The 20,976-nt window shown below is 34.0% G+C and overlaps 1 protein-coding gene and 1 long non-coding RNA gene across 8 annotated transcripts; both read left to right on the top strand.

Moving 5' to 3' along the window:
- Nucleotides 1-202: 202 nt before the first annotated feature.
- On the top strand, nucleotides 203-4,201 carry LOC131639468 (cuscuta receptor 1-like). The gene is made up of 7 exons (XM_058909966.1): nucleotides 203-562; nucleotides 666-818; nucleotides 907-1,077; nucleotides 1,165-1,314; nucleotides 1,405-1,479; nucleotides 1,782-1,928; nucleotides 2,025-4,201. Exons 1-7 carry the CDS (start codon nucleotides 229-231, stop codon nucleotides 4,106-4,108), a joined length of 3,114 nt encoding a protein of 1,037 aa, XP_058765949.1. The 5' UTR covers nucleotides 203-228; the 3' UTR covers nucleotides 4,109-4,201.
- Nucleotides 4,202-4,783: 582 nt separating this feature from the next.
- On the top strand, nucleotides 4,784-8,673 carry LOC131639467 (uncharacterized). 7 transcript variants are annotated; one of them, XR_009294963.1, is made up of 5 exons: nucleotides 4,784-5,141; nucleotides 5,252-5,652; nucleotides 5,833-6,208; nucleotides 6,299-6,643; nucleotides 7,413-7,967. It is a non-coding gene; the product is annotated as an uncharacterized LOC131639467 (long non-coding RNA). The 7 variants fall into 7 exon arrangements; XR_009294966.1 differs by having other exon boundaries at nucleotides 5,252-5,334; nucleotides 5,478-6,208; nucleotides 7,413-7,966; XR_009294965.1 differs by having other exon boundaries at nucleotides 5,252-5,334; nucleotides 5,450-6,208; nucleotides 7,413-7,965.
- Nucleotides 8,674-20,976: the final 12,303 nt, after the last annotated feature.

Here is a 20,976-nt window from a genome sequence, read left to right as displayed (position 1 = left end):
TTTTTAAAACATTGATTTAAAGGAGTTTGTTTATTTACGTTTGTTCCAATAAAGTAAACTTGAAATAAATAAAGTTGACTACGTGTGATATGGTTTAGCACCGGATAGAAATATTCAACACGGTGAGTAGTTGAGTACAATAAATAAAGTTGACAACTGAGTCAAGTGTACTATCCTTTCTTTATTTAAATGGCAAAATAATTTTTATGATCATACAAACCTGTGAAGATGAAATTGAAGAGTTTGTTAGTATGTGTGATGGTTTTAGTACAAGTACTAATGTGCTGTGAAGGCTGTTGGAAGCAAGAGAGAGAAGCACTTGTTTCTCTATTTTCCCGTATGGGAGATACTGTGTATTATACGAAAGACAGCATAGATTGTTGTCAATGGGATGGAGTTGAATGCAATACCACTTCGGGAAGAGTAGCGAAACTGAATCTCATGCAATTCAATCCAGAACAATATTGGCAACTTAACTACTCTGATTTTCTAATCTTCCAAGATTTAAAGACTCTGGAACTCTCACGTACCCAAATATCCAATTGTACAAGAACTGATCAAGGTTATATTAATTCAATTTTCTATATCATCGTTATTAATTATCTCAATTACTAAGGGAATATGAACTTATCTTCACAATTTCATTTACATATATTATTATGCAGGGTTGAAATATTTGGAAGTTCTTGACTTGAGTCAAAATCCTTTCGAAAATGCTATGAGCATTCTGTCTTGTCTGGATGGACTTTCATCTCTTAAATCTCTATCATTAGCAGCTGGAGACTACGGGTCCTACTTTGAGAACACTCCTTTACACAGTGAGGGCAAATAATATGGTTTTCTTTATTAAAAAAATTACATAGTTAAAGGAAATCAGCAATTTTTAACAAATTATTTTTATCATAGCTTTTCAGACAGTTTTGAAAACAATTCCATCAAAGCTGCCGCATCTGGAGGTCCTTGACATAAGTGCATACAATTTGACAAATGAAATCCTGCCTTCACTAAAGGGATTCACATCTACGAAGGAACTGCATTTGGGTAACATTGGATTGGACTCAGATCTCCATATACAAGGTAACAATCACTCTTTCATTTTATTAGGATAGCTAATTGGTGGTTTTTAGTTAAGACTGATGCAAATTATATAAATTTAATGCGTAGAACTGTGGGACATATTGAAGAATCTTGAGATTCTTGATATTTCCGGCAACCGCTTCAATGACACTGATATTACATCTGCTCTTAGTGGACTTTCTTCTCTCAAGAGTTTAAGTTTAGCGAGGAGTGAAATTACTCGAAAAACAATTCACAGTATGTCATGTTTTACATATTCATTATTATTTTTTACTTAAATAATATATGGGCCTCTAATCAATCATGTATATGTTTATATATTGCTAGATATATCAAAACTGAGGAATTTGGAGATTCTTGACTTAACCGATATCGACTTGAATGGATCGTTTGATATCAGTGGTGAGTATTGCTATTTTTATTATTTTTGAAATTCATCTTTTGCTAATATCTTTTGAAAATAATCTTCATAGTTTTTGTATGTGACCCCATCATTTATAGATATTAATTAGACACGAAAGTTTACTTTTGAATGATTAACGCAACCAATTTTTATACCTATTATGCTACTTAGTTTGTTAGTTTCTAAAACATTTCCAAAAATATTGATATTGTAATACTTGATTGGATGGATATTGAAAAATATTTTTTATAAACTAAATTATTAATTTATTTTTGGTACTTCTATTATTTTCCGTGTGTAGTTTTTCATGGCCTAAGTAATTTGGAATACTTGACATTAGACTTCAGTAACTTGAAAAATGAGTTTTTCAAAAGTATTGGAGACGTGCCTTCTTTGAAAGTTTTGTCCGCAAAATATTGTGGGATAAACGGCACCCTTCCAATTGCAGGTAATTATTTTTATCATTTTTTATTATTAGAACAACTTTTACGTATGCATCACAACCCAAATGTAACTGGAATTTGTGTCAACCTTTCATTTTCAGATTGGTGGAAGCTTAAGAAATTGGAAATTTTAGATCTCTCCTACAATAATTTTGTGGGGAAGCTCCCCTCATCTTTTGTGAACATGACATCACTTCGAACTTTGACACTTACTAATAATCACTTTATTGGTAATATTGGTCCTAATCTTGCTACTTTTACATCACTTGAATATCTTAATTTCGAAAGAAACCAACTTGAATTTCCTATTTCATTTACATTATTTTCCAATCATTCAAACCTAAAGTTTATCTATGGCAACGAGAATAAAGTCATCCCCGACTCACACTCATCTTTGAAAACATGGGTTCCCAAATTTCAATTGCAAGTGCTTCAATTGTCTTCAACAACTGAGGCTAATTCCATTCCACTTCCAAACTTTCTTCTTTACCAAAATAATTTGACTGATGTTGATTTCACTAACTGTAAACTAAGAGGAGAGTTCCCAAATTCTTTATTAGAAAACAACACGAAATTGGAAAGTCTTGTTCTTAGGAATTGTTCCCTTAATGGAGATTTCCAGCTTCCGTCTCGTCCTCATCTCAACATGGCAAAAATTGATGTATCTAGCAATATTATAACAGGTCAAATGTTGAGCAATAACATCAGTTCAATTTTTCCAAACTTGCGTAGTCTAAACATGTCTAGAAATTCAATTCATGGTTCTGTTCCTAATGAGGTAAGTTACTTAAGCACTCTATATGAATTGGATCTATCTGATAATGAATTGTCTGGTGAAATACCTCATATGTTGTTTATGTCCAGTTTTTTAGAGTATTTATTGTTGGATGGTAATAGTCTTTCAGGAAACATCCCAAGTAACTTTTCTAACTTATTTAACCTCGAAAATTTGGACATAAGCAATAATAAATTCATTGGAAAAATTCCAAGTCATATAAAAAATTGTTCTAGCTTGATTGAGCTTTCAATGTCCAATAACAATTTTGAAGGATCTATCCCATCAGAATTAGCACAACTTGAAACTCTTGCTTTTCTAGATCTTTCACAAAATAATTTGGTAGGTTGTGTCCCATCTTTTGAAAGTTATTCTACCACTCTTATCCATTTGAGTGACAACAAATTCAGTTGTTTGTCCAAAAATATGTTTAAAAAAGGATCTCCTTTGGTGGCACTAGACCTTAGCAACAATGAAATAACAAATGGAATCCATGATCTAATACACAATCTTCGCTACACAGAGTTAAGCATCCTCCTTATGAAAGGTAATCACATCACAGGAAGTATACCAAAGCAATTATGCCACCTGACAAATTTAAATATATTAGACCTTTCATATAACAATTTTGTTGGGGAAATACCTAGTTGTTTGGGTAAAATGCCTTTTGAAAACAGTGATCCAGAGGGATTAAGGGAGAAATTCAATGGTGCCGTCAATAATAGTGAAGATATTAATTATCGATTTGGGAAAGAGAGAGATAACTTTACATCAAAAAAAAGAATAGAAACCTATACCACAAATGTCCTTATTTATATGTCTGGGATTGACTTATCTCACAATCAACTAAATGGGAGTATTCCATCAGAGTTTGGACACTTGAGAAGAATTCTAGCACTGAATTTGTCCAACAATTTTTTCACTGGAAAAATTCCAGCAACATTCTCCAATTTGGTGCAAGTGGAGAGTTTAGATCTTTCTTTCAACATGTTATGTGGCCAAATTCCTCCTCAACTAAGTGGATTGACTTCCCTTGAAGTATTCAGTGTTGCACACAACAATTTATCAGGCACGACACCAGAAAGGAAAGGACAATTTATTACCTTTGATGAAAGCAGCTATGAAGGTAATCAATTTCTCTGTGGACCTCCACTGCCAACAAGTTGCAATTCTAGTGGAGAAGCACCTAATACATTACCAAATGACGTGAACATGGATGGAGATAATGATAGTTGGGTGGACATGTATGTTTTCCGTGTGAGCTTTGTGGTGGCATACACATCAGTATTGTTGGTAATTGCAATTGTTCTGTTCATCAATCCTTATTGGAGGCAAGCATGGTTTTACTATATAGGAATGGTGTGTATGAATTGCTTCTACTTCTTAGAAGACAATTTATGTGTGTTCTAATTATTATAATATATAATATGTGAAGTTGCATGTCATGAATATGTATTTTGTTTCTTCTATGTGTAACTCAATAAAAAATTACATTAGTATTATATGGCCAATGTGATTTTTTTGAAGCTTTTTCCATAAAATTTCTTACATGCCAAAGTGTAATGTGCAACTAATGTAAAAAAAAGATTGATGTTTTTAGAAGAGTCCTTGCTAGTTGCAAATGAGAAAACTTCTCCCCTGTTTTTTTTATAAGCTCGTAATATTATAGGGAGTACAAGAGGCACTCCAACATGATACATTGGTAGAAAGGTCTAAGCCCAGAATCACTAGAAAAACCACTATCCACCTATGTTTGAGAGCTAGACGAAACAAAAAACAACCAGCACATTCAACATACAATCCCTACATCCAACAACCTAACCAAAACAGTTCTCCTATATAACAAGGATACTCTCATTTACAACTAGCAAGGACTCGTCTAACAAGCACAACAAGAAATTTAAAGATTAGCTACCAAAATTTTACTAAAAATTATTTTCATAGTTAATCTCAATTTAAAAAACAGTTATTTAACACCAATTACATAAATATAAAGTAATTTTTTAAAACATATTATTCCTTTAATGAAAATAATTTTTTAATAAAAAGAAAAACTCACGTAAAACCCTTTTCTTCAATTCACTTTTTCTCAAAATCACTTTTTCTCCGAAATCCCTTTTCCTTCGCAGATCGAGAATCTCCACCGGAATCACTTTTCATGAAATCACCGTTCTCTATTGAAACCGTTGTTTTCCCGATGAAAATTGCTACTTCTCCGTCATCGAAACCGCTGCCTCTCCTTCATCAATTGAAATCATCACTTCTCTGTCATCGATTGAAATCATTGTTTCTCTTTCATCTATCAAAATTTCTACTTCTCCTTCTTCGTTGGAAATAACTGCTTCAACTTTCTCTTCATTGAAAATCGCTGCTTCAAATTTCAAATTAGTTACTTTACCATTCGAGAAATCGCTCACACATTTCTCAAAACCTAATATTTCAGGTAATTATTTTTTTCTTGAATCGAATCTCACAGAATCACTCATTCACTATAGTAAAAATTCTCTGAAAAATCTCTTTCTCTGATGATTCACATGGTTTCTATCATAACAGTTCGTTGTGGCGACATCTCTTTTCGATCATCGCTACAACTATGTATTTTCTCCTATCGATATTCTATTTATCCTGATTTTAAGGTATAGTTGAACTTTTGATTAGGAAAATCATTTGTGTATTTGATATCCTCTTTGTAAAATGAGTTTGGAAAAATAATTTAAATGCTTGTACTTAGATTCTTATATTCGTCTATAGCACCACTACTAACTGGACATCAACAGAGGTTATGATGGGAAAGATGTGGTTGTTGAAAATTTAAGGCAGCTATGTGTTTTCAAGGTGGAAAAAGAAACAGAAAAGTCTTGGGTGTAGTGGCACTTTGTCACTGATTTTCAAATCAGATGCATGATGAAGGAGAAAAATGATGGAATGTGCAAACTCTGTCATTAAATCTCTGGGTGAGTGAATCATCGTGCTTATCATCGGGATTATCTTGTTTACTTTTCATAAGTTGTACTTTGAAAGAACAGCAAGATGTCCAAGTATTGTCCTTTATAGTTGCTTTTAGTTTACGTCAATATTTAATTCTTTGTAACATTATATTTACTTGTTGATGTTTATTGAAACCGGTTTTGTAGATTATGAAGGGATCACGTAGTGATGTTAGCATATTGCCTACTCTTGTTGTCAATAACAGACAATATCGGTTTATCTTACATGCTCATGTGACAAATTGTATTAGTAATCAGTTATCGAGTTCTAAAAAGAACCTTTCCTGGTAAATTGGTCGTTCTAAAGGCTATTTGTTCTGGGTTTGAGGAAACTACTGACCCAGCTTTTTGTTTGAGCAACAGTAATTGTTTACTTGCCTTTGTTACAAGGGACAACTGATGTGTAGACTAGTTTTTAGACCTTATACTGATGTGTTTTTGGGCAGATATGGAAACAAATGAGTGTTTGACAAACAACGGTGGTTGTTGGCAGGATAAAACAGATAATATCACTACATGCAAGGTATTTGTCTTCATGAAACAAACTATCAAATAACAGGGTACTACATATTTATAATTTCCTATGTTCTAACAATGTTAAGTATCTGCTCAGGATACATTCCATGGACGAGTATGTAAATGCCCCTTGGTTAATGGTGTGCAATTCAAAGGAGATGGTTATAAAACTTGAGAAGGTGAAATGGCTTTCATCTTTACATAAAATTTATTTCTAAGAGTGCTTAACATAAAATTTACTTCTATGTTGTGCATAACAGGTTGTAAATTGTAATGATGATACTTTGCTATAAGACATCTGTGATTTTTTCCTGGTGTGCACTCGGAGTTGTGCACAACTAGCTATTTTTTGTTTGCAGGTAGTGTACCTGGGCGTTGCAAGATTAACAATGGAGGCTGTTGGCATGATGCCCAGAACGACCATGCATTTCCTGCTTGTATGGTTAGTAACCTTTATGTTTCTTGACCCAACTGCATTCAACTTATTTATCTTTAATAGTTTTTTCTTTAAATGGTTAAAGTTCTATTGGCTTGTAAATCCCAAATTTGAAACTGAATTACTACACAAATTATCGTGGAAACAGGATGATGGGGGATTAAATGTCAGTGTCATGCCGGGTTTAAAGGTGATGGTGTAAAAAATTGTGAGGGTAAAAAAAATCAGAATTCATAAGTTGAACGTTATCTATTTTATTTTGGCAGACGTTGATGAATGCAAAGATAAGAAAGCTTTATTAGTGAAAGTTGTATTTACTAGCAAACACATATTGTCTTAAATGGAGACATAAAAGTGGGGGCTGATTGATTTCTAATCATTTTCTATGCTAGCTTACTGAGTTTTGTCCCATGAAATTTTGTTCTTGTTTACTTTATCTTACCAATAAAATGGTCCATTGTCTCTAATTTTATATTTTCAGAAAGTTGCTTAACAAAATCAATTCGTTCATTTTAGAGGTAGTCTATGTATGTAAAGTTATCTGTGTTATCAACCTTAGGTCTCACTGCTAATAAAATTTGAGGGTGGAAAAAAGTAAATTTAATATTAGTTGTTTTGATAAGTTGTCTTAGAAAACTTATTAAGATCAATTGCTTTTATGTAGGTGAAACTATGTCAAAATATCCAATCAAAGATTATATACAATGCTTGATGCTCATAAATGAAACTATTTTTACCTTATGAGTTATTTGATTTAATTTTCCTTATATGCAAGGTTTGGTTGGGACTGATTAATATTATGCCTATAATGATGGTGAGGAAAATGATGGTGAAGAAGAGAGGCAGCTCATTTAGGTGAAAAAAAATCAACAACAATCACTCAAGTGAGGAATTGGAGTAAGGATCCACTCCATTTCTTACACTCCATTTCTTTTCCATTACTATAGTTTTATGTACATAAAGTTAAATAAATAATAAATATGTGTCACATGTCTTAGAAATCCGTGTAATATACACAAAAAACTATGGTAATGGAAAAGAAATGGAGGGTAAAAAATGGAGTGGATCCTTACTCGAGGAATTGATGCAAACAATGCAAAAAAATTCATATAGTATTAGACATGCTTAAATATGATAGTTGCAAACATAAAAAAAAAATGTTAGCTGCAAAATATATTTCTTTGATATTTTGATTATTGTAATGACTAGTGGATTAGTCCTACAAGATGAATATATATGAACATGAAAATGTTTTTTAACTGTATTTTCATTTTAGTGATAAACTAAAAATTATATTATTTAAAAAAGTCGATTTAATTTATTTAAATAAAAGTCTAATTAGTTTAAATAGTTTTTTTAAATGATAGTTGATATTTATTTAAAATTAGTCTAATTAGTTTTGATTTTAAATAGTCTAATTAAGATTTATTAAAAAATCAAAATAAAAATAGTTGTAAAATTGTTCCAAATATTAGCTTGAGATTTGATATGATATTTTCGTAGCCATAATGTAGCTTTATAGTTGGAAAATATAACTTCAACATCAATATTTTGCTACAGTTTTGTTTTAGTTTAGCTAGGAATATTTTAATATTAGTTGGAGTTTTCTTAGGAAAATTTTGCCAAGACAATTACCCACTCAATCCATGCTAGGGCATATTTTGTAGTTAATCTCCAATAAATCTCCAACTAATTCTGTTTGATAGAGATTAACTACAATCTAGCTAGTATATTTGCCGTAGCTAATTGAAGATTTTCTTGTAGTGAAGTAAAAACCTTCTTAAACCAACCTTGCAAAAATTGAGAACCAGTAACCACTCTTTCTGTCTTTTGGTCATCCAAATTCCACCAACAAATGCATGTTATCTACTTCATTTAGTATACTGCCAACAAATTTACTGCTACTTACACTATAAGAAAATATAAGATTTGCTACCTTAATTTTACTACAGAATAAAATGGTAGCTAATCTCAAACTAATAAGTTATTAAATGACTTCATTTAATTTTTTATTAATTTATTTTTAGTTATTATTTCAAAACTTTAATTTTATTTGGAAAGAAAAAAGTTACAGATCAAACATTACGTTTTCTACCGTCATTGATTGAACTCGTTTCTAAGTTTTGCTCTCTCTCTCTCTCTCTCTCTCTCTCTCTCTCTCTCTCTCTCTCTCTCTCTCTCTCTCTCTCTCTCTCTCTCTCTCCGATCTCGTTTCCCTCTCAACTTGATCTCGCTCCCGATCTCAATTTCTCTCTCTATTTGGATCTCGTTCTCACTCTCGATAACACATTCTTGTTGAGGTATGCATCCATTGTCTCTCTCTTCGATTTCCACGTCTCTAATTTATGCTGACTTTGATCTTTGGAGTGTTTTTCTTTGCAAATTCATGAATCTCTTCGATTTCCATTGTCTCTCTCTTTGATTTCCACGTCTCTGATTTAAGCTGTCTTTGATATATATATATATATATATATATATATATATATATATATATATATATATATATATATATATATATATATATATATATATATATATATATATATATATATATATATATATATATATGGGGACGACTCAAGTGAGAACACTTGGTTATTATGAGAAATGAGAACACTGAATCACGACCATTAAATTTTAATTTGTTTATTTTAATGGACTGGATTTGTTTCTCTTTCTATGATCCTTAATATTTATTTTAAATCAAAATAGTAAGAGAAACCAATCCAGATCATTAAAATTAACAAAATTGAATGTTAGAGCTTTAAAATATTTAAAATATAATAAATACCTTTAGAAACAACAAAATTGATCAGTTGGTTATCCTAGAAGTGGGTGGATGAAACGGATGGAGTGTTGTATTTTTAAAGTGGGTGGTAATCCTAGAAGCATTTCTATGTGGAAAGATCTCTTAGTGTTCATCAAGAAACGTTTAGCCGTTTTGAGAGGTAAGAACCTCTCTTTAGCGGGGCGCGTGGTCTTGATTAATGCGGTGCTTAATGCGATTCCGATTTATTCTCTATCTTTCTATAAAGCTCCGACGAAGGTGCTTCAAGAGATTCGGACTATCCAAAGTAACTTCCTTTGGAGTGGTGGTGAAGATAGAAAGTTTATTCATTGGGTGTGTTGGGACACGGTTTGCAAATCAAAAGAGGAAGGTGGGTTAGGAATAAAAAATGTGGAAATTATGAATGTGGCTCTTATGAGCAAGTGGAAGTGGAGGATTTTAAACGAGAACGAAGCGGTTTGGAGTGGCATCATTAGAGCTAGATATGGTAAGGTGAAATTAAAGGTTTTAGTAGGTGACATGGCGGTAGTGGGTAAGAAGGATTCTATATGGTGGAGAGACGTATTGGTGTCGGATAATTATGAGAGACTTTTAGTCAATCATTTTTCGCGAGCAATTAAATGTTGTGTGGGTAGTGGTGAAGATATTCCGTTTTGGTATGCTTGTTGGATTGACAAACAACTTTTATTGGAAGTTTTTCCGGATTTATTTCAGGTGACATCGGATCATCTTTTAGCGGTGGCTGATTTGGGGAAATTCGGGCAAGAAGGGTGGCAGTGGGACTTGCGGCCTTTGCTGCCAGTTACCGCACCAGCCTTACTGCCAGCGGCCAGCACTAGTTTTGCAGCTGGATTACTGCAACCGGCCAGCAATGGCTTCTCTTTTTTGATGCAGGAAATAGAAGAGGTGTTGAACCAATGCTCTCCGCAAGAGAATGTTCGTGACTCCTTTTCTTGGGTGGAGGATACGTCCGGTTTATTTAGCGTGAAGTCTTGTTATGGGCGCTTCAAGTCGTGCCTATCGGGACCTCCTTTGCAAGATTCTTTGGTTAAGGCCTTGAATTTCCTTTGGAAGGTTAGAATTCCCTCAAAAATCCTTTTTTTTGGTTGGAAATTTTTGCATAATAGAATTGCAACAAAAGACCAATGTGCAAGAGAGGGATTTTGGTGGAGAACATAGATTTATTATGTGTTTTGTGTTTGAAAGAGGAGGAAAATTTGGAACATTTATTTGGTGAATGTGAAGTTGTTCATAACATTTGGAGGAGGGTGTTTTGTTGGCTAGGTCCTTCTCTTGAAATGTCCTTTGATAGCTTTGTCTCTTTCTTTTTATTTTGCGACACCGTGAAGTGCTCGGCGAAGAGATCAATAGTAGGAGTGATTTGGTTGACTACTATTTGGTGCATTTGGATGAAGAGGAGTGACATTATCTTTAAGAATGAGAGTTTTTGTTTTACCGAATGTTATTCGAATATTATCATGTTTTCCTGGAATTACTTGTTAGCTTTCTATAAGCTAGGTGAACTTTGTAATTACCATACTTGGAATATCTTACCTCTCGCTTGTTTCGAGTACAGAGAGCTTTCCGTTTGTATCCTTGGGCGGAGTATCTATTATACTCCCCTTGATTATTATCATTGCTTATTAAAAAAAATCATTAAAATCAAGCATCTTCAAATCGGTTAAAGTCAACAATCCTGCAATAGATAAATATCTTATTATTAATAGTTTTAACTAATAAATTAAATTTACTAAAATCATTTAAGAAAAGAGTAAAAAATTGATGTAAAAAAAGTTGTACTATTAATCAATTATGTAAGAATAATTAATAACTATATAAATAAAATGATTCATGTGTAAAGTGATGTTATTGGAACAAGGTTAAATAGTGTTAATCAAAGAAAGTGAATCACTAAAATGATTATCAATCAATACTGACCAGTAATATCTAGTGATCCTTTCAAGTTGTTACTCCTTAAGTCAAGAGATTTGAGACGTGAAAGACTACTTATGGATGAAATAATATCGTTGCTCAAATAATTGTTGTTTAACACAAGCACTTGTGAACTGGACGGCCAAGCAAATCCATGATTCTCTGATATAAAAATGTAGAACATGTCATTATCTGCACTCAATAAGAATATGGAACTTAAAGAACATAGATTATCATCGAATAATGACAACAAACCTATAGGCCATAAGTTTTGATATATCTACAAATATACAAGAATATATGATTAATGGCCATGTATTCTTTAAAAAAATCAAAGAAAAAAAATCAAGGGTTAAATTTGTTTAAAATCCCTCTAAAATTAGGCATTTTTATTTTTCGTTCTTCTAAATTTTTTTTAAAAAAAATGTTTGTTAGAACAAGATTTGTTCTGATCAATATTCTTAGTTTTGATGATAACAACGTATATGAATTTTGTATGAGATAATGTGGTACTCTAATCCTATGCAATTTCCATTTCAGGAATCACATAAAGAGTATGCACAAAATCAGCGCAAGAAGCACTGACTCAGAAGGTTCAGCATGCAACATCAGAACATGCTCTGGCAAGACATCAGAAGATGGTCAAGCAGAATCAGAACATGGTCTATTGAAGCATCAGAAGAACTTGAGATCAGAAGCAGAAGCACTGAAGTTCTCATGGTATCACGCTAGAAGCACTTCAAGGTCAGAAGACAAGAAGATGCTCTGCACCAAGCTGTTTGACTCTGATGATATTCAAACGTTGTTCATACAAACATCATATCAGAAGCAAGTACAGGATAGCAGACTACTCTGACTGACAAAAGAAACATTAGAAACTATTAACGGCAATGTTAGTAGATGCAGCAAAAGCAAGGCTTGAGGTAGTTGACAAAAGAGTGAAACATTAAATGCAATGTTGTACGGATCATGCAACGCATTAAATGCTCCCAACGATCATCTTCTCAAGTGCCTATATATAGAAGTTCTGATGAGAAGCTGAATACAACACTTTGCGCAAACATACAGAAACGCTGTCAAATTCAAAAGCTCTCAAACTTCATCTTCAACCTCACTTCATTACCGTTGTAATATCTTAGTGAGATTAAGCTTAAACTTAAGAGAAAAATCACAATTGTGATAACAGATTATTAAGAAGCATTGTAACTCTTATAAGAATTTGTTTACATTAATTTGTAAGAACTAGAGGAGATCAAGTTGTGATTGGATTCTCTAGAAAGTCTTAGAGGGTATCTAAGCATTGTGTTCCTAGAGTGATCAGGTTGTGATCAGAATACTCTAGAAGACTTAGAAGTTATCTAAGTGGAAAACCATTGTAATCTTATGTGATTAGTGGATTAAATCCTCAGGTGAGGTAAATCACTCCAAGGGGGTGGACTGGAGTAGTTTAGTTAACAACGAACCAGAATAAAAATCATTGTGCAAATTGTTTTTATCTTACAAGTTTTAAAGCTACACTTATTCAACCCCCCCCCCTTTCTAACTGTTTTTCTATCCTTCAATTGGCATCAGAGCGCTGGTTCTAAGGTGCAAGCACTTAACCGTGTTTAGAAAAGATTCAGGAAGAGAAAAACGCTTAAGTCAAGATGGCTGGTGAAGAACCAACACCTACATCTACATCTGGCTCTGCTGAGCAACATAATGGAAATGGTAACAATGGTTATACTAGACCACCAGTATTTGATGGTGAAAACTTTGAATATTGGAAAGATAAACTTGAAAGTTACTTTCTTGGTCTATATGGTGATTTATTGGATCTTCTGGTGGATGGTTACAAACATCTAGTTAAAGCTAATGGTGTAAAGCTTCCAAGACAAGTAATTTAAAAATCAAAAGAAGCAATTCAAAAATCATCACAAGTGTAGGACTGTTTTGCTGAATGCTATCTCTCATGCTGAATATGAGAAGATATCTAACAGGGAAACTGCCTATGATATATATGAATCATTGAAAATGACTCATGAAGGAAATGCCCAAGTCAAGGAGACCAAAGCTCTTGCCTTGATCTAGAAATATGAAGCCTTCAAGATGGAGGATGATGAAAACATTGAGAGAATGTTCTCAAGATTTCAAATGCTAACTTCTGGATTAAGAGTTCTTGACAAGGGATACACCAAGGCTGATCATGTCAAGATGATCATCAGAAGCTTGCCAAGAAGATGGGGTCCAATGGTGACTGCATTCAAGATTGCCAAGAATCTAAATGAAGTTTCTCTTGAAGAATTGATCAGGGCCCTGAGGAGTCATGAAATAGAGTTGGATGCTAATGAACCTCAGAAGAAAGGTAAGTCTATTGCATCAAAATCTAATTATAAAAAATGCACTAACACTTTTCAGGCTGAACAAGAAGACTCTAAAGAATCAGAATCAGAAGAAGATGATGAAATGTCCATGATCTCCAGAAGGGTAAACCAACTCTGGAAGAGCAAGCAAAGGAAGTTCAAGAACTTCAAAAGTTCTAAGAAGCTTGAAAAAGGAGAATCTTCTGGAAGCAGAAGATCTGACAAGAAGAAGGTCACATGCTATGAATGCAATGAGCCTGGCCACTACAAGAATGAGTGTCCAAAACTTCAGAAGGAGAATCCCAAGAAGAAGTTTCATAAGAAGAAAGGTCTTATGGCAACATGGGATGATTCAGATTCAGAATCAGAATCAGACTCTGAAGGCGAGCAGGCAAACATTGCACTGATGGCCACAATTGATGATGGATCAGAATCTACATCAGAATCAGATTCTGAAGAGGTATTTTTCTGAACTATCTAGAGAAGAGTTAGTTTCCAGTTTAACAAAACTTCTGGAACTCAAGGCTCATCTTAGTATCAAATACAAAAAGCTGAAAAAGCTACTTGATTCTGAAACTAAGAAGCTGGAAGTGGAAAATTCTGAACTGAAGGAAAAAGTTTTAAAATTATCCAAAGATATTGGATCTCCTTCTGAATCAGAAAAATCCATTCCTAGCCTCAATCATATTCTGAAAGAATATGACTCGAGCTTCAGAAAGTGTTTGTCTAGAAGTATTGGCAGAAGTCATCTTGCTTCTATGAGGGTGATTCCCCACACAAATTTGAACATGTAGATGATATGAAAATCACATACAAGCCATTGTATGATCAGTTCAAATATGGTCACTCACATGATATTAGGCTCACTTTACATGCCAAAAGCTTTCATGTTACACACACTAAGAAGAATGTGACACAACCTAGAAAATATCATGCTGTCAAACCTAAAGAATATCATGCTGTTCCTCCTGTTGTTTATTATGCTAAACCCAAGTTTAATAAGAACTTGAGGAAAACTAACAAGATGTTAATAAGTACTAATATAGTCTACACCTTGTATGTGAAGATCTGAGTCCAATCCAATGCCATCCAAATACAGTTCCTTCAAAGATTTGAATCCCCTTAGTGAAGGAAGTATTTCATTTGTCAAATTGTTGAAACTTAAGTCAAGGACCTCCAGATGCAGCACCTTTGATGGAATTGTTTCCAAAACAGGCTAAAAAACTAAGGTTGAAGTATGTATTAGTGTTACTGTTAGTTAGTTAATTGATTTGTCGAAGCAAATAAAAAGTATTGATTGCCTTTAACTATTTATTCTTTCATTTTAAGAAAGTATTGGCCTCACTGTGTAATGAAGAAAGGTCTATTTGTAACTTGGTCTGAAGAGGACTCTCATAGTGACTTTGAAGAAGAATCTACCAAGGATGTAAATGCTTTGACAAGCATATCAACATTTGATGACTATGATTCAGCATACGATGATCTAGTTGCATCATACAGATAGTTGTGTCTCACAAGTGCTGAATTATATGAAGAAAGGGAGAAGCGAAAAGATCTTGTGCGCCAACTGAATGAAGAAAAGAAAGAAAAGTTGAGGACTATCTCTGAACAAGAAGAAGAGGTTAGCTCTCTACAATTTTAACTTAACAAAGCTCAAAATTTTGTCAGAGTGCATAATGTTGGGTTTATCTCTCGTGACGAAATCCCTAAAGTGGGAAGAATGACAAGGGGCATGAGTACCTTATGGCTGAATGAGAAAAGGAAGCCAGCTTTAGACTCTAGTTATCCCCAAACTAGATCGAAGATGTTACATCAAATGTCTCAACATCCTGACAAGGGGAGTATGGATTTTGCCTCGACCTCCAGAACCAAGGAGGAGATGACCCCTAAAAGCTCATCTGACGACCTGATTGTGTTGAGAGAGCAATTCAACATCATGGGAAAGTCCAGGTTGAATCATGAAGGGTATGAATAGAGACATCAAATCATATACCTCAAAAAATATGAGAAAGGCCCAGCTGTGTCTCTCCTCCAAACTTCTTTTTGAAATTGGCATATAAATCCCTAAGACAAAGTGTGTGTTCAACCCTTTCAAATAGTTCTTCAAAGACAGGTATCAAACCCTGCAAGCCATTTATAAATAGTCAGGGATGAGATCTAAAAAAAAATTATACATTCAAGGATGATATCCAAAAATAGATACATAGTTAGGGATGAGATCTAAAAAATTTAAATTACCTTTTGTTGGTCAGATATGAAAACCCATCTCTTATCTTGACCAATATCCTCCAAAAGCAAGGTAAGAAACCACCTCCGTGACTCCTTTGTCTCAGTTTCACATACACCAAATGCTATGGGATAGTATTGATTATTTAGATCTCTACCAACTGCTATAAGAAGAGTCCATCCATACTTGGTTTTGAGATGACATCCATCAACACCAATGAATGACCTACAAGATATTGTGAAGCCCTTATTAAGCCCATCAAAGAAAAAATAGAAACTACCTAACCTTGGTTGGAGTGTAGGTGCAATCCTTGCCAGATCAATTTTACAAGTGTTCCCCATGTTAACTCTCCTTAATTCAGCAGAGTATCTCCGTAAAAGGTTGTACTGTTTCACTGAATCACCTTCAATCAATGCCTTTGCAATTTGTTTAGATTTCCATGCCCTGCCCATAGTTATACCAACAACAAAGATACTCCTTATTTCAGAGACAATATCACGAATCTTCACACCATCAGAAGATGCCATTTTATCCGCCACCATTTTAGCAACCCACTTGGAACTAGCAGAACTATTATTCAATACCCTACCACATGGGTTCCTTCTAACCCACTTCTTCATTCCATACGCGTGCTTACTCCCTACTTTACCTACTAGTGCTAAAAAGCCACAATTAACCTTGCATATCACCCTTTCTCTGCTTGATCTCTGTCCCATTTAATACAGACCATTCAGTAATTGCTTCTTTAAACTCATTTAGTGATACAAACTCCAACCCCACTTTGAATTTGTAATTCTTGCTTAACTCCTCCTTCTTAAACCTTGGATATTTTGGTTCCTTCTCTCCATCAGATGCATCAGGATCACTACTACCAAGCTCATCACTAGCATAGTTTGTCTCTATCTCCTTATCCATACCACTTGTTGACAGTGCATTGTTAACACTAATTTGAAATTTCTTTGGAGTGAGTTTGTGCTTCTTTGGTGGAACTTTTACCCTACCTTTTTTTCTATTTGCCGAGTCTTCATCAAAGCTGTCATTCAACCCAAGAGCCCTCTCATCATCGTTGTCATCAAATGATAAACGATTAGCTTCAAAGTCATTATCCTTACTGTCTTCACTATCCTCAGTTTCATCACATACTTCAACATAATTTCCTACTCGAACATCTTCAACTCCACCAACAACATTTCCTATTTGTACATCATCACCTCCACCAACATCATTTCCTACTTCAACATCCTTAACTCCACCAACATCATTTCCTACTTCAACTTGTTCACATTCTACTGCATTGCCTTTAAGCTCGACATATATGTTGACTACATATTTCATTTCTAAAGCATATTGATATACATTGTGAGCATCCACATCACTGACCATTCTACTATACCTATCAGCATCATTGTTATACCACCATAATCAGTATTCTGACTGCTTAAGACCAGTTAGCTCTTTCACAATCCCCGTTGATTCAAATAAGCTCTATCTATCCAAATCGATTTCTATTACATGATCATTCCCCCTACTGTAATATACAATACAGTCCCTAAAAAATCTACCGTCGTAATGAACAATCAGAGTGAACTCCATGACTTACAGGTTTCAACAACGGATAATGAACAAAAGTAACTCTCCTATAGAACAAAGAACAAAGAACGACGATTCCACAGTGTTCGACTGAAGCGATTGTGTTACTTGATCTTGAAATAGGGAATTTCTCCATCTTCATTTGTTCGTCTCCTCCAACCCACACACATAGATTCTAAATTCATCTGACATACATAACCCTAATTTACAAGGACTAAAAGCAAATGTACATTTATGAATATTTGACATATTTGGTGGGAAACTGATAGATATACACATGTGTATTATATTAACTAAAAAATAAATATAAATCATTTCCAAATCAGCAACGTTAGCCCGGTCAGCTTTTTTTTAAACAAAATTAACCCTATGGACTAAGCCAACATGCAACTGAGATATAAGAATTCATACAAAAAAAAAAGATACAAGGACTAAATCAAAAACTCGCTAACTTAGAGGGACCAAAAGCTATTTTTTTTAATAAGATTATATATAAAAGAAAGCAAACTGTTAAAAAAGGAGTGGAGGACTACACCAAAATCCACTCAACTAGAGCAAAACTTAAAAAACGGCAAACCAAATCTGTTCTTTATAAAGTCGGCTCTCAAAGACTATTGAAGTCTATAACTAATTATAAATCTTCGTACTCTAGTCAAGTCATGCCGTCTCTTTTTCAAATTTATTAAATAGTAAATTTAATTTTTTAAAATAATGATTTCCCTAGTTTGAGAGAAACTATATAATGCTAGGTTGAAAATATATTAGGGAAAAAATAATAATTTTGTATTGAAAACAATAAACACTATTTTTATAATTATATTTTTAAATTAAATTTCTTAATATATGAGAATTAATGTTGGCTATAATTTGCAATATTTTAAATTTAAGTGAATAGTATATGTTGGGTAAATTATGCAGCACTTTCCCAATATCATAAGAAACAATAGAGTTGACTAGCAAGTCTACTCTAATCAAATAATTGTTTCCTTTTTCTAATTTAAAAAATACAATTAACTTTTCAAAATTCCTTAAATTCTAGATAAACGTAACATACACATTCCAGATAAGCGTAAGAAATAATCGTGGTAGATTTATCTTAGCAGGTACAGCTTGGGATTCTAATCTTCTTCCCGTTGTCGAGGCAGAGGCTGTGACCCTGCAGGAGGCAATCCATGGTGCTATAGCAAATCAGCTGGATAAAGTCATATTTGAAAGTGATTCCCAAAGGGTGGTTCAGGCGATTCATTCCAACCATAGTGGAAATTCTGAATTTAGTGTGATTATCTTATCTATACAGAGATTGTTACAATGTTATTCAAACTTTGAGGCTAAGTTTATTAGACGCCAAGCGAATATGGTTGCCCACTCGTTAGCGAAGGCGGCCAATTCCTGGTCTAGGCGTAGCACTTTTAATGTACCTCCTTCTTGTATCGAACATATTCTGATTAATGAAAGACGTTAATTTTGTTTTGGTCAAAAAAAAAGATAAGCCTAAGAAACACATATTTTAATTAAATTTGAAAATACGTAATAATCAAACCCAAATACACGCATTCACATTCTTATAGGGGGTAAAAGAATAAAAAAAAAAACTAACAAGTGCTCTCTCAAGTTGGGGTGACATAACATGCTGAGGTATGCCGGGCCGGCCCACATTCTTGCTAAAGTGTGCCGTCCACCAAAACCCGCTGCTCTATCAAAATCTGTTATTTTTTAAGTTAATTATACTAATTCTAATTTGTGATAGTTTTATTTTATACATTTATTTGTCAATATATGTAATATTTTAAAGTAAAATTTGTTAAAAGTGCTTTAATAAAAAATTGTTTTTATGTGAAAAATCTAATTAAACTGTAAAAAAATCTATTAAAAAAATGAAAAAAATAAAAAATAGGCGGAAAAGTCTGCCACCTGTCAATCTGCCACCTTGGCGGGGCGGGCTAAGTTCTTATGTCCATTTCATTTTACAGGCTTGTCCTGTCCCACTCTTTTTTTTAGCGGACATATGATAGGGAGGGTCGCTAGCTATGTCGTCTTTGTTCTTAGAGACGATGGTTAAGACATAAAATAGTAAATTTATCTCGGTAATCTGTATATCTAATACTTTAAAAATTAAAATATTAAATTTTTTATAAAATATTTTTTTTTAAATGATTAACCATGACCCTGAGGCCATTGTTTAGTTAGACTTTAAAAAAAAAAATACAATAAATAAACAAATATGTTCAACATAGAAAATATGAAGGAAAAAAAGACTAGAATTAATTATAAGCATTCGTATTCTTTTTTTTTTTTTTTGGTACAAAGGAGGGCTAAAAGCCCAAAAAGAAAGCTAAACAAAGACCACTCTAGAAGTGGTTACGCCATTGGCGTCACTCTCCAAAATGAGGGAAAGGAAACTAGGAGCCGTATCGAAAACGATTGACTCTGAATTAAGGCTACAACCAAACTTAGCTAACGCATCCGCACACCGATTAGCTTCCCTAAACGTGTGCTCCAACTTAACCATATGATGCAAATCCATAGCATTCCTAATTCGTCTAATGAGAGATCCACCTTCACCATTAGTTGTTTGGCCTTTCCTTATGGCTTGCACAACCTCCATAGAATCAACATTTAGAATCACATTCATCAAACCAAGCCCACTAGTCATCTTCAGCCCTTCAAAAACTCCCCACAACTCCGCCACAATCACGCTACAGCACCCTAGCGACTTCGAAAAACCACGAATCCAATCACCACTCGAGTTCCGGATAAGACCTCCACATCCAGCAGTTTTGAGATTACAAGAGCCATCAACATTCAATTTGACCTCATGGGCATCGGGAGGAATCCATCGAATCAACTTTGTCACGGAGTCTCTAGCTTGAACCCTCTTTTCCATACCTTTAGCGTCCTGATAGTCTTTAAACTTCTGCATAATCCATCCGCTTGTATTGAAAGGTCTCACAAAATCCTTATCATGGTCTTCCATATTTCTCCATGTCCAAAGTGCATGACACCCTATAGCCCAAATGCTACTCCAATGACAGTTTCTAATATTATTCTTAAACCAACTTTGCAAATCAGACCTAAAGAAGACACCACGTTTTCCATGAGGGATAAGCAATCTCCACATTTGTCTGGCACTGTCACAGTCCCGCATGGCATGAATTGTTGTTTCCATAGCTCTCCCGCAAAGGTTACACATAGCCGAGCCTAATCCTTTCCTGCTTTTGCTAGCATTAGTTAAAAGTCTATCATGTTTGAGCAGCCACATGAAGCTTTTAACTCTTTCAGGAGCATTCAGGTTCCAAACTCGTTTCCAATCATCATCAACTGTCCATGCGTCCTCATCCCCCATATGCAAGTATATATGCTTGACTGACAAGGAACCATCCATCTTGGTTTCAATAGCAAACTCATCTCCATATTCTTCATCGTTTGGAGGCACAATAGTCATCATCCTTTGCAAGATTTC

This window comes from Vicia villosa, unplaced genomic scaffold, assembly GCF_029867415.1.
Source record: "Vicia villosa cultivar HV-30 ecotype Madison, WI unplaced genomic scaffold, Vvil1.0 ctg.002649F_1_1, whole genome shotgun sequence".
NCBI lineage: Eukaryota > Viridiplantae > Streptophyta > Magnoliopsida > Fabales > Fabaceae > Vicia > Vicia villosa.
This window is presented reverse-complemented; position numbering and strand designations above follow the sequence as displayed.